The 14,211-nt window shown below is 42.3% G+C and overlaps 1 protein-coding gene, 1 long non-coding RNA gene and 1 other non-coding gene across 3 annotated transcripts in view; 2 read left to right on the top strand and 1 right to left on the bottom strand.

Annotated features, from left to right (window-relative positions):
* The first annotated feature begins 1,144 nt into the window (after window positions 1-1,144).
* LOC116831331 (uncharacterized) lies at window positions 1,145-8,621 on the top strand. The gene is made up of 3 exons (XR_004375182.2): window positions 1,145-1,461; window positions 3,524-3,580; window positions 7,687-8,621. It is a non-coding gene; the product is annotated as an uncharacterized LOC116831331 (long non-coding RNA).
* LOC116831338 (small nucleolar RNA SNORD93) lies at window positions 3,665-3,753 on the top strand. Its single transcript, XR_004375183.1, has one exon. It is a non-coding gene; the product is annotated as a small nucleolar RNA SNORD93 (small nucleolar RNA).
* Window positions 8,622-9,395: 774 nt separating the features above from the next.
* The window catches only part of LOC116831332 (ferroportin-like), a 28,914-nt gene continuing 24,098 nt past the window's right edge, over window positions 9,396-14,211 (bottom strand). Inside the window, 1 exon segment of the mRNA XM_075061992.1 lies at window positions 9,396-12,943. Coding sequence (XP_074918093.1) covers window positions 12,651-12,943 — 293 coding nt within the window. The 3' untranslated portion in view covers window positions 9,396-12,650.

Below are 14,211 nucleotides of genomic sequence, written 5' to 3' on the forward strand. Positions count from 1 at the left end.
CCCACAGACAGAGCAGTGCATAGGGTTAATAAAGTTCTACTTGTTCATCTGAACCTGCATTCAGCTTCACTCCTTGCAAATGAAAGAGCATCCAAGTCATGCTAAAATGACATGCTGAAACAGCTCACAACTATATTGAAATTGGATTCTCAACTGGGTGCCCTCAACACTGTTGTAATGTTAATGTATAAGGGATCTTAAAAAAGCAAATACAATCCAGCAGTTGATCCAGTAGGCAGAAGAGGTGTTATGCCCACAGAGACAGAATTTGTTTTAACTGTAGCAATATCTTATGCAATATCTTAACTGCGGGTTTTAATGCTTGTGGGGTTGGGTACGCACAAGAGAGTGCCACATGTGCAGCAGCTGCTTCCCTCTGTTTTCACTTACCCCTCTGAATTCAAAGAATGACCAAGAGACTTGCCCACTGTGTCTTATCGCCTCCACTTGTGTATCATTTAACTAAAAGCTGCTGTGAGGCTTGTGTCACACACCTCTAAAGTCACAAACTAGCTGGTGTGTAATACATGCCTCTCATTTAGCTTGCTAGGGGTGTGTGGCAAAGAATTGTTATTTATACTGCAGCACACAGTGGTGTTGAAACAATTGTTATAGTGGAGGGGTGGATGCTAAAAATCATTGAACAAAACTGTAAATCCTGGATATGATGGAAACAACTTCAAGCCCCAGGGGTGCTGCCATCCCCCCATCATCCCTAGTTCCAGCACCCCTGATGGCACATGCACTTTTCAGGCAAATAAGAGAAATCCTAGTCTGAATAGCTAATCATCTACATTTAGGCAGATATCTTAAACTGATCATGGGGGAGGTGAAGAGATAGCTGTAAATTAGAGGAAAGGGGAAAAGTTGCTTTCCATCTCTATCAAGACTCAAGATCAAATACTATATTATATGTTTTTCTTATCTTTTAGTGCTTGTCGTTGATCTCATTGATTAGGGTAACAATGAGAAGCTGACCTAGTAAGACATTTGAGTGGTAAAGAGTGTTCTATAGGAATAACTTGTGCTGGTGAGGTTGTGCAAACTGGAAAAAACAGGGTGTGCCTAATGTAAAAGTATCTACTTCCTCCAGCAGTTACATCTTCCCATATAGGGCTACTGTTATACCTCACATGCCAGACAGATGAGCGACTGTACAGTTTGTTATTGAGATGATAGCCTTGAGGATAGGAAAGAGAATCATGAGTCACCTTCCAAACAGGTTTGAGCTGGTGTGAGATACTAGTACAAACATATTTTAGAAACTGGTCTAAACTAGTCCGTAAGAAAGAGTGGTAGGTGTGGATTCAACAAAATACCCTCACATGCTAAGGAGAGAGTGAGCTGGACTAACAAGAAACTGTGGCTGCAACTGCCTGGGAAACAAATACCATGAGGATTCACTATGGAGGCAGCTTTGCCCAAAGAAGAAGATCAGAGACAGAACTTTGCAGCCATGCTGTAGGTATTATTTCATATTTATAGCTTAAAGCTCTATCCCTCTTAGAGATATATTAGTCTGGGGAGTAGTTATGTTTATTTAACTTTATTTGCTTATTTTTTCTCTCTGTTTTTAATGAAGGCAAACTGACTTTCCAATGAGTGACAAGTATGGTGCAGTAAATAATTGGTGGAATATTTATGAGAAGGAAAACTGACTTCTGACCATAAGGATGACAGAAGCAGTGCAGAAGCAATAACCTAGACCCTGGTTGAAAGGCAGAGAGAAATGCTGAAGATGAGGCAAAGGACTAGATTTGGTGACAAAAACAACTTTGAATTTCTCTTCCCTTTCAATAACTTGCAGTTCATACAGTCAATGATGACTGCTGTATTTGAGTGGAGAGTTCGTTTCCTGTATTGATGGGCAAAGGATTTTACTGAGACTACAAGACCAAGAAATTATGCTAAGTAAAAATGCATTAGCAACTCTTGTGTACAGCAAATGGTTCTGGAAGCAACACATTTTTCAGGGTGAGAGAATAATTCAGGTCACTCATAGAAACTGACTGCAGGACTCTGAGTTGCCTAAAAGATAAGGGAGTGGATTTATGTTTGTCTAGGTATAGCTGAATCACTTGAATCCCACTCATTGCCTCAAGGAAGAAAGGTTATTCTGCAGAATGGCTCGTCCTGGCAGGAGGGATAGAACCAATAATTTTATTTATTCTGAGTCTATAATGCCCTTCATCCCAAAGAATTCCAGAGACTTCAGATAAACTCTACAAAGGAATCCCAGCCTTTGTAAAAGCACTGTGGCATGAGGCCAAAGCACTACCTTTTACAGTAGTCTTATTGCAGCGAGGAGGAATTTTAGCCCTGGACTAACTCAGCAGGGGCACTGTAATTTCTACTATTACACAGAAAGTGTCCAGAGAGCTCTGCTGTCCCTGTGAGATGCCTGGTTTTGAGGTTTCACCTTCAGACCATTATCAAGAAAATGGCATGAAACTCATTGGCTTTGAAAAAACAAAGGTCTGAGCTGATTTGAACTCATGATTTAAGGGAATCTGTTGTAAGTACTTCATACTTGATGCTTAGACCACAAAATTACTATAAATAGTAAAGAACAGGAGGAGGTAATAGAAACATACACTTCTGTAATACTCTGCTCCTTTGGGCTTGGCAATAGGAACTGGGACAAGAAAAGGAGCTTACCCCTTTCTAAGCAAAGCTGCCATTTCTCTGTGCCTAACCCAACTCCAATTTAGCACTCCCCAAGTCATACAATCCAGTAGAGTCCCCCAGTGCTCGGTGCTGCACCATGAGCTGTGGAATCCGGGCTGCTGGTTTGCAGAGATCACACTTCTCAAAACAGCTAAGTGAGGGGTGAGGTGCTGTTATCTCCCCAGAGACTTCTTAGGTAGAGATCAAAATGGGCAGAGCTCGGTGTTGTGTGGGAAGTGTCATCTTAATGCTGCATTTCCTGTTTTTCTCATGTAACGCTACATGTCTTGTAAGAGGACCTTAGCGCTGCATTTCTTGGTTTCTCAGATGATTTGGGAATTATCACATTCTGAAAGGGTACGAGGAGCACAGGCAGTGCTGAGTTACTACAACCTTAACTCCGTGTTAAAGATTTTTGCTTATGAAATTGTGTTTGGTGCCCACTGGATGCTGGCAGTCACATTTGCTATTGCACACTTCTGAAAAAGTGATACTGTGAAATGCCTAATAAAAAGTTACTGACATGATCAGGGAAGAGGAAAAATAAGCAGAATGTTTGGCTGCCTATTTAATAAAATATGAGAACCCAATTAAACTAGCTAGGTATTAGCAATAAAAAATGAAGCTGACAGTTAAGTAAGGTTTGCATTTCAATCCATTGAGAGAATGATGCTATTCTTTACAGTCACTGAAACCCGTGACAGAAACACCTGTTTGAGGAAAGCCGGTGCTCAGTGATACTTCACAGTGATCTTATGAGAAAAGTTGCTGACTAATTGATTATAACTAATAAATTCCTGCACAAAGTGTTCTAATGCAAAACTCAACTTTCTCTCTCTTCCCCCCCTTCTTCCAGATTCAGTAATGAAGATGCAAATTGTTGTTTAATATTCAACTGCTGCTTCCTGTGAAGGTATATCTCACAAGAATTTACATATCTTTTATATGCAACACTTTATTAAATATTGTTGATTTATGGTATTGTGAATGGAATTTCTGGCCAAGGATGAAAACCATGATCTGATTGCATACCTATTTAAAATGATATGCACAAGTCTGATGGGTTAAAGGATTTACCTGAGGCCAGACTGACATCCATAAGATATTTAAGTATTTTTGGTTTTAAATTAAACCTTTTATTATTAGTATTTACACCTCTGCTAGTGAAAGCATAACAGATTTATGTTGTTTTGCATTGGTTTAAAAGATTTTTCTGTTAGACTGCCTAGTTGTAAACTGTTATTTGCGTGCAAGACTAGCAAATGGATCTTCTGGATCTGAAAAATAAATTGCTATAGCAGCTGGTATAAAGATTGTACAGGATTAAGTAAAGCACACTTATTTTCAGCTGTGTTTTTGCTATGAACTAGAACAGTGCAGACAAACCTTGACTACCCTGTAGGCCTAAAGACAATTTTGCTAGTTAGTGCTTATATACCAACTCCACTCTCGGTATAGTATATTGACATAACGCACTTTAAAAATAATGGTGTAAATAAAGTACTGCAATTGATTTGCTTTTATATGTGTTGGCTACATTTCAATATTGCATACAAAATATGACCCATTTATGGCCTACATGTGCCTTGATATCATAAGGATGTGGAATTGGAGCACTTGAAAAACAAAAATTGTATTTAAAAATGCACATTAAATTTCTTTATTTCAACACACTCTTATTGTAATTGTCATTCTCTAGCCTGTGTGAATAACAAACAAGGTGATGCTGAAGAGAGAAAACTCTTGACAGTGATAAGGCATTTTTAAGTCAGGGAACTGATCGCTACATGAAAGTATTTGCACTCCAGTTGCATGATTGTTTTAAAAGTGTTTTTATGTACAGGCTTTTTGAGCTCCTCAGGGGAGGGACTTCTAAAAAAATCCCACAGTAACTAGAAAATGGAACAAGAAGTTCTGAGAGGGAAGGTGTTGTGCTGAGGAGGAGAGGGAAGAGTGAAAAAATGACTGCAAACATTTGCAACATCTCAAAAGCAACAGGAATGGGCATTACTGGATGGTTTTCTGCCATGGCTTGAATTTGGTTATTTTTAAAAGGACATTATCAGCTTTAAAACTAGTCAATGTTAAAAAAAAAAAGTTAGGCATAGTTACGACAAATATTCCTGAGTCCCCCTGCGAAGAATTAAGAATTAAGACTGAGAGTTTGTCACAGAGGTCACGGATTCTGTGACTTCCATGACCTCTGTGACTTCTGCAGCCTGACCATGTGCTTGGTCTGGGGGCAACTCAGGCAGCCCCTGCACCATGTACACTGGCTGCTACTGGGGCAGTCTCAGGGCCAGATTAACTATTAGGCTAATAAGGCGATAACCTTAGGCCCTCCTCTTTTTAAGGCCCTACTGGTCAGGGAGGGGGCACGCTCAGGGCTGTGGGGGGAGGTTGCTCACACAGCCCTGCTGGAGTGCTCCTGCCAGCAGAAAAGGCAAAGCAGCCACCTGTGGCTTGGACGTTGCTCAGCCGGCAGCCTGTTGCTTCTGCTCCCTCCCGTCTGTGTCTCCCCCACACTGCACGAACAGCTGCCAGGTATCCAGTTACCACGGGTGACCAGACACTAAAAATCCGGTTACCACGGAAACTCGTGCCAGCCGGGGGTGTCGTTTGAGCAAGCAGTGTGTGTCCCCCCCTGCTCCCCGCCCCGATTTCTCTGGAGCTCTGCTTAGCTGTCAGGGAGGGAAGAGGCTCCCTCTGTCCCCCTCCTCAGCTGAGGCTGGCAGGCAGCTCCAGGATGCTGCCTCCTGGGTCCTAGTGCCCATTTTCATCATCGTCTATGTGTGCCGGGTCGCATTTCTGGACAACTGACGAGTGTCGGGGGGGAGGGGGGGCAGATGGTGAGGGAGAGGCACTACCAGAATGGTGGGGTGGGAAGTTTGCACAGAACCTGCACACACTCAAGCTAGCTCCAGCCAGAACTGTTGCCCTTCCCATGTATAAGGAATGAATGCCCACACATTTGTAGGAAAAACAACAAAACACCCCATTCTGGATACCAGTACTTTAACTTTTACAGTACCTACAATCAAGGGGCTTCAGATTGATGATGCACTGTGTTCAATACTGTATTGAACTGTACTAAAAATCAAAAAATCAAAAAAATCTGTACTGGGATGCCCAGGCAACCAAGTTCTTTCCTTATGCTCAGCCTAGTTCCACAGGCCAACACATCTTTGTACTTTTAAGGGGTTGCAAAATCACTGGAGAAAGCTCAACACACAATATTGTAGGTTTCTCCCTCTCATCTCCCACAAGGATTTTAAATCCAGGCTATGATAGAATGGCAGTAGGTTCTGTCCATTTTCTGGTTCTCCAGCAGTTCAATCCATCATAAAAGTACTTCACATTTGATTTCTTTTGAGTTTCATTCCAAAAACTTAAAGCTAAATAAAGCTAAAGTTAGTCCTCATTTTTCTACCCAAACTCAAACTAACTTCTGTCCCATGTGGAAAATGTTGGATAAGCATGGAATGTGATTCGAGAAAGGAATGAGAACACAGGCCAATTCCACATCCCTGTAGCCTTATTGACTTTAGGGAGAACAGATTTTTGCACAAGAATAGATTTTGGTCCCTTATGCATTTTCACACCTGGTATAAGCAGAAGCTCATTCACTTTCCTCCCCTAAACTTTGAGCACCTTAAGGGAAAAAATAAACAAGATCTGCTTGATTTACACATACAAATGAAACTCTCCTTTCTTTCCACACCAGCCTTAAACAAACACCAGACCTGATGTAGCAAGCAAGGGTGTCACTAGAGCAGCCTTGATTGTACTGTTCTTTTGAAAGATCCTTAATGGCTCTTTTAAGATGCAGATTTTCCTTGAAGTCTTTTTGTTCAGGGGCACAGAGAACACAATAGGGAATAGCTCTGTTTTGTCAACTCCTAGTCATTCAAAAGCTGAAAGGCTTTAGATTGTTTAATGTTTGTCCAGTGATTTTAAAGAGCTAACATAGTACTGAAGTGCTAAATATTATGACTGGGCAACCATCTAAAGATCTGTGTCACTTCTAGCTGTTACCCTTTTCTTAAAAAAAGCTTAAAACAAACATGCAAACTGTAGTGGATTGGTGCACACAGAACTTATGCTTAAAAAACCTCATGTCAGAGCTGCTGATCATACATTCTAGAATAGATAATACTTAGTCCTGCCATGAGAGCGGGAGCTGGACTAGATGATCTCTCAAGGTCCCCTCCACTCCTATGATTTTATTCTATGATTCTATAAAAAAAAATCAGGCACTTTCAAGAGAGTACAAGCAATCATTTTAAGAGATCTTTAAACTTGGTGTAGCCCGTTTTACCAGTGCAATGAGCACAATTATCTTATAGGACACTATCCAGCTGTGTTCCAATATGGCAATATATCCTCTAGCTGTATAAAGATTAAAAAACACTAGTTAGAGGCACTGGGACGGTAGTTGTTTTTCGATGCTATTTTGGTTTCAATCCATTAGATAGCAGCACGAAAGGGGGTGTTTCTAAAGTAAAAAAATAGTACGCTGGAAATCTGATTTCAATAGCTTGCATAAAAGAAGCCTACATAAAAAGACAGCAGCAGCTAGGGTCACATGTGCTTTCTACTGCTTCCTGTAAAATGCTGTGTTGACTCCTAAACCAAAGCTTTTTGCATGAGACGGCCATAGTAACTAGCATATTCAGATCAAGCTTAATCTGGGAAAATGTTATATATTACATGTGCTTGCATGGCCTTTTGGAAAAAATATTTAGAACTACAGAGCTTGGGCAGATGAATGTATTCAAAATGATTCATTTATATATCACGGATGGGGTCAGATGGTCAGATCCTCAGCTTCTGTGAATTGTCATAGCTCCATTGACACTGGCAGAAGCTCTGTCCCCAGCTCACAGAGATCTTCAGGTATTTGAAAGGTCAAAACGAGCCACTCTCCTTACTACTTTATCACAAAGGGATAAAAAGCATGAAAAATAATTTATAATTAATTGCAAACTAAAGCCATCACATTTTTCATCTTCATTTTAGGTCTGAACAAGTGACAGTGGCAATGTTAGGATTTCCTCAGAGATCTTTTCTACTCGGCTTAGCCAGAACACCTCTCCAGTTCTGGGGATAATACTTTATCCAGCTCTCTCGAATCCAAGAAATCAGCTCAACTCTGGACTCATCACTACGGTTTCATTATTGGCATACAATCAAACTACACTTGAGTTGATCAGGGCCAAGTGTAGCAGATGGGTACAGGGTGTACCCAGGGGTGAAAGTAACTGAAAGGACTTCTGGTACGCTGAAGTCCTGAGTGGGGGCGTGACCTCAACCGGAAGAGGTAGCTGGGGCTGGGAGCTATCACCCCAGAGCTACCAGCTGCCGAGGCGGCTGGAAGCCCGGGGCCTTTTAAAGCGCCTGAGCCCCACTGCTGGAGCTCCGGCAGTGATTTAAAGGCCTTGGGGCTCCCCGCAGCAGCTGGAGCACCAGGCATTTTACATTCCTGCCTGAGCCCTGCAGCTGGGCTCCGGTGGTGATTTAAAGGGCCAGAGGCTCCAGCCGCTGTGGGGAGCCCCGGGCTCTTTAAAGCACCACCTGAGCCCCGCTGCCAGAGCTCCAGCAGTGATGTAAAGGGCCGGGGCTCCCCGCAGCGGCTGCAGCCCTGGGCCCTTTAAATCACTGCCGGGGAAGCCAGTCCAGTCTGGCACAGCGTACCAGCTCTTGCCGGTACGCCATACTGGACCATACCGGCTTACTTTCACCTCTGGGTATACCACACTTTTAATGTACATAATCATGAGTTAGCTTATATACCAGGGGTCGGCAACCTTTCAGAAGGGGTGCGCCGAGTCTTCATTTATTTACTCTAATTTAAGGTTTCGCGTGCTGGTAATACATTTTAATGTTTTTAGAAGGTCTTGCTCTCTCTAGTCTATAAACTATTGTTGTATGTAAAGTAAACAAGTTTTTTTAAAATGTTTAAGAAGCTTCATTTAAAATTAAATTAAAATGCAGATCTTATCAGTGTAGTGCAGTGGTTCTTAACCTGGAGTGCATGCTCCCCCTGGGGCAGGGCCGGTGCAAGGATATTTTGCACCCTTGGTGAAACTTCCACCTTGCACCCCACACACATTGGTTCATTGAGGGGCAAATCCCAATGAGCCTTTATAGATCCCAGGAGCCAGCCTGTCCGGGACTGCTCCCCAGACCAGGTTCCACCTTCCCTGCCCCCTGAACTCCCCTGAAGGGTGCACAGCCCCCTCGCGAGCCCTCCCTTCTCCACCCCATCCCACCCGTGGCCCCTGCCCCGAGTCCACTCACTGGCTTTGCCAGGATTGGGCCGCTGCAACAGCTCAGCAGGGAGGAGCTGCCTTCCAGAGGCACCAGAGAGCCAATGTGTCCCATTTGCGGCAGCAGCGAGCCCCAACCATGGAGGAGCCGGCGTGGTGCAGGGGGGCAGCAGCCCTTCAAAGGCAGTGGTGCCGCTAGCAGGGAGAAGCCGCACCCCCCCACCCCTCCTGCCGAGGCTGCTGCCCAGCATCCCTCCCCACCCCCAGGGGCTCCTACAGGCTGCAGTGGATGTATGCGAGCGCCAACCCCCATATCCCCCCTCACCTAGGGTTACTGTATTTCAACAATCAAAAAAGAAGGCAGAGCCCTTCCCCATCCACTCCCTCCCACTTCCCACCCCGACTGCCCCTGTCAGAACCCCCGACCCCCGCTGCTCCTTGTCCCCTAACTGCCCCCTCCTAACTGCCCGCCTAGGACCCTACTCCCTACCTGTCCCCTGACTGCCCCAACCCTTATCCACATGCCCACACCCCATCCAACCACTCCCTACCCCCTGACAGGACCCCCAGAACTCCCAACCCATCCAACCCTCCCCCTGCTCCCTGACTGCCCCCCGGGACTCCACTTACCATGCCCATGCTGGTCAGACGCTGGCTCCACGTGAAGGCAAAACTCCACATGGAGTGCTGAGGCAGTGGGAGGTGGGGAGCTGCGAGAGGGGCAGCGGCAGCGGCAGCTCACACTTCCGGGAGCCGCGGAACCCAAGCGCAGTGAGAGGGGAACCGCTGGGGTAGCCTGCCCGGGCTGTGGCCTGGTGCCACCCTGGGGGGCTTCTGCAGCAGATACATGTGGGCAGAGGTCCCCGTGCGCCCCCCAGTTTCCCCATTGCCACGCTTGGGTTCTGCGGCTCCTGACCACCGCTGCCCCTCCAGCAGCAGGCTCAGGGCCCCGTGCCCTGGGGGCTCACACTCCTGGGAGCCGCAGAATCTGAGCGTGGTGAGGAGGTAGCCAGGGGGCATACCTGCTGCCGGTCTGGGGTCCTGGTTACTGGCCCCACTCAGCCTCCTGCCAGCCTCAGGTTCTGTTCACTCAGCTGAGCGGGGCCAGCGGCCAGGACTCTGACTGGCAGCCACGTGCTAGGCAAAATCAGCTCACGTGCCAAAGGTGGCATGCGTGCCGTAGGTTGCCAACCCCTGTTATATACACTCTTTTACTTAATACTATTGGTTAATGTCACTTTATGATTGGTCTACTAATTTTTGTACAGCTCATGAACTGTCCACAAGCTACAACGTATGCTTGTAAGCAAAGCTGCAGCTGCAAGTTTATCATACATTAACTCTTACTATTTCTTTATCTAGTAAGAACATATTATTTACAAGGCCACTTGTGACTTTATGCTTTGTCCAGTGTTTACCTCTGTTTTCTTACTTCTGTTCTGTTTTATTGTTCATGCAAGGCTTACAGGCAGGAGAGTAGATGGGGAGAGAGATGCACCAGGTAGCTTTCAGCTGGATGGCATCTGCATGCAGGGGTAGCCTTTGCATTCCTAAAGCAAATATTACCCTGGGATTTAAATAGTGGCTAGACAGATGTATATATCAGTAAGTCTAGCCTAGACAGCATCTAAATTAAGAGGTTAATTAAAAAATGAAGGAAGGAAAAGACCTTCATGCTTTGGGGTAAAAGCTAATTTACTGTGGGAATTGAGAAGGAGTTTTCTTTCCTTTAAAGTAAGTTTAAATATAATAATAAAGGTTTTTATACTGTCCATTCAGGTATCAGGTGTCAGACCACTGCTGGAGAAAGGATGCTAAACTAGACTGATACCAGTCTGTTTTAACATGGCAGTATCTGAAGTATATATGTAGCTATAATATTACCCTAATGTACTATGGTTCCATAACAATATGTAACACACTTTAGAAACAATAGTTGAATTCTTGCAAAATAGTTTCCCCTCACTTCCCCTGCCTCCATTCTATTCAGATGGAGTAGGCGGACGCATAGAGCGATTACTTTCAATTCTGTTTGTTAGGTTAAGGAATAAAATACTAGTATGACTGAAGCTCATAATGTGCCAGAGAGTCTATTCGAGACTTGAATACCCATGACCTACAGAGAAAGCAGAGATTCTCAGAAAGCAAATTGCCACAGTAAAAAGTGAAACATTGAATACTAATAAACCTTGTTAATTAACAAGTCATATCAACTTCCTTCAAGTTAGTTCTTCTCCCCCTCAAGATAACACTTCACTAAGATTTATTAGCAATGTTCCTTTAAAACCATTGGAGGGCAGACTTGAACTGGAAGCTATTTTTATTACTTTCAGTTACAGGAATTTAAAATACCAGTTAGTCCCTTGTGTTCATAGTTGACAGTACTTTCATCAGTTCTCCACTACTCTAATTACTCTGGTGCTCGCTAAACCCCACTTTACAACTGCTGCTTTGACAAAGGGAGAGTGTTGTGCTGTGTGAGTTTAAATAAGATGTTAACGGGGGAGTGGGTGACTCACTGTATTAGCAGCCACATATTATTCACAAAAGAGAATCCACATGGTTTACTTATTTTTTAATAGATAGATCTATAGCTATATCTATGCATTTTACAAAGCAGGTCTAGATCATTATCCCCATTTTACAGCTGGGGAAATGGGCACAGAGAGGTGATGTGACTTGCCGGTTACCCAGAATGCAACTGGCAGAGCCGGGAATACAGACGAGATCATCCAATTCCCATATGCTCTATCCACTAAGATGCTCTGCGCTTCTTTCTCAAGGAGTGAAAACTCCATGTCATGATCAAGTCTTTATAGGAAACCACACTTATAGCCTCTATTTTATGCTCACATTACCCAATAGTAATTTGACCAACATACACAGCCACATATTTAAACTTTGAAAACATCACTTTATTTTTAAAAAAAAGAAACTGCATTCAAGAAAGCTTTAGTGAAGAAATGATTGCCCATGCAGTCACTAACTTGTTTGAACAGTTGGCTGCTGAGCTAGTTTTTCACATTAAAAAATAAAATCAAAGTAGGAAAAAAAGAGGTGCTGCAAAAAACTCTAAATCACCTAGTATAATAAACTTCAATGAACCTTTCAAATAAGGGGAAAATATTTATATGCAATACAGGGGTCAGTATTTGCCCAGTCCAAAATAAAAAATACAGAATTTCTTAGTGATAAGTTGAACACAATGTGCTGGCTGTAAATAAGTTATTGGTTTCTATGAACTATCTAAGAAGACACATTCCTGTTGCTCCATCTTGTGTGATGGAAAAGATGGTTAAAAAAATAACTACAGTATCATTTGCTTAGGAAGGGCGGGTTGTGATGTGCAAATTGTGAATTCTGTTTTAATATTTTCTACATATGGATAACAAAGGGAAAAATAGTTGCCTTGTCATTTTCTTCTGGAACCCTGAGAATAAGCTTTGTGTGTCCTTGCAAAGAGTTGATTGTAAAAACTAAGCAGATACAGAAATGAGACTGTCCTTTAAAAAACACAATCTTTAAGTGTTTTAAAATAAGTCTTCCAGTTAGTATTTTGTTCTTTATTTTTCATGATATAGCAGTGTGTTTGGGGTGGAAATAGAAACAGAGGAACATTTTGGCTAGTGTGTTGAGTTTAGTCAACATTTTTATGCAAGGAACCTATACTCCATGAATGATAGGGTAATTGTAAAATAAAGGATTATGGGACTTTCAGACAGAGGGATTCTGTGGCTTCCTCCCTGTTGGTTGTATCACAGTTTCTTTAATTTTATATTTTTTAGCATAAATAAAATACATGACATGCCCTGTTATCACAAACAGTAAGGAAATTATCACCAGCAACCCAAATTGTTGTGGTTGAGGAGCTAGAATAACCATAATGAAATGTACAAGGTCCATCAAGTAGTTCATAGAGCTCTGCACACCATTGACTATCCCACGCTCTGATTCTGGAATGTTCTCCTGAAGGAGCTGGGTCACAGTCAAGTCAAATGACCAAAGACCTGCAAGAGAACAGTGTTTTGTTATAAAACCCAAGTGCTGTAAATTCTGCACAAATTTGTCCTTTGGATTGCATAATATTCTCCTAAGGGAACGGAAAGCCCCATCCATGTAAAACATTTAAAACTACATTGAATATTGCACAAGAAAATAGATTGTAAGTAGCTGTCCACTATCAGCAGGGTAAGGACCAAATACCCTAATAGGTTCCCAGCCTCCATCTTTAAATTCAGTGATTTCAAATTAGGAGAGCTATAGCAGGCCACCCTCATATGGAAGTCCATTGAGCCACACTTCATATTGTGGCTATGTCTGCCAATATTCAGATGATAAACCAGTGATTCCTGTTAAATATCCCTACTTTAGTGATGGAAGAATTGTGAAAAAGCTAAGAGCGTAATGACCTTAAAATAGCCTTTGTAATATCACTAGAATAACTACATAATTCTGTTCTTTTATATCCCATCTGAAGGAGTCACTCACTTTAGAGAATTTTTTTTAATTATAATACAGTACATGGAATTTCTCTAATGCACATACTGTACCTACAAAAACTAGTTTCTCCTCCCTTCTTAAGAAAGGATTACTAGGAAGGTGCTTTTATGAGGCCTCACAATACTAAAGTTTATAATACATAATCTACCATTTTGTAAGAAATTAATTTCAATTGTTAAAATAAGAATGTGCATTTCATAATTCATTACTTCCTCATTTCCCTTTTTGCTAAAAGTTTGTAATCGGGGTATTAATTATTAGTGCAGATTAGCAAGGTTCTATGATAGTCTCTCTTGGATCCTGAGGTTCCTTCCAACCCTGATATTCTATGATAGTAGATATCATTCTGAGTGATATAAAAGGAATTACATGGGGAAACTGCAAGTTAAAATATGGAAGGGCCATCTCAGCTCTGTCTTTGTTTAGTCAAACTCTTGACATCCTTCATGTAGCTTTTCTATTACTTCTGTGTTCATATTTAGTATAATTCCCAGACAAAAACTGTGTTAAAATGGAATTAATGTTGTGAGTATATATCAATAATTTAGGATAAACTACATTAAAGGGATGTTGTAATGATCTCAAAACCAAGCACTGTAAAATTAGAAAATTCACAGTGAAGTATAAAAATGTACAATTAGGGAAACCAAAGCAACTTAGCTCTGCCCTGTCAGACTCATCAAACATTCCATACACTTAAAACTCACTGAGTTCTTGTGCGCTTGATTTTTTTTGTTTTGATTAATGGTAATTTTTCCTTGTAATTCATCATAAA

The sequence above is a fragment of the Chelonoidis abingdonii genome, chromosome 2, assembly GCF_003597395.2.
Source record: "Chelonoidis abingdonii isolate Lonesome George chromosome 2, CheloAbing_2.0, whole genome shotgun sequence".
NCBI classification, from domain to species: Eukaryota; Metazoa; Chordata; order Testudines; family Testudinidae; genus Chelonoidis; species Chelonoidis abingdonii.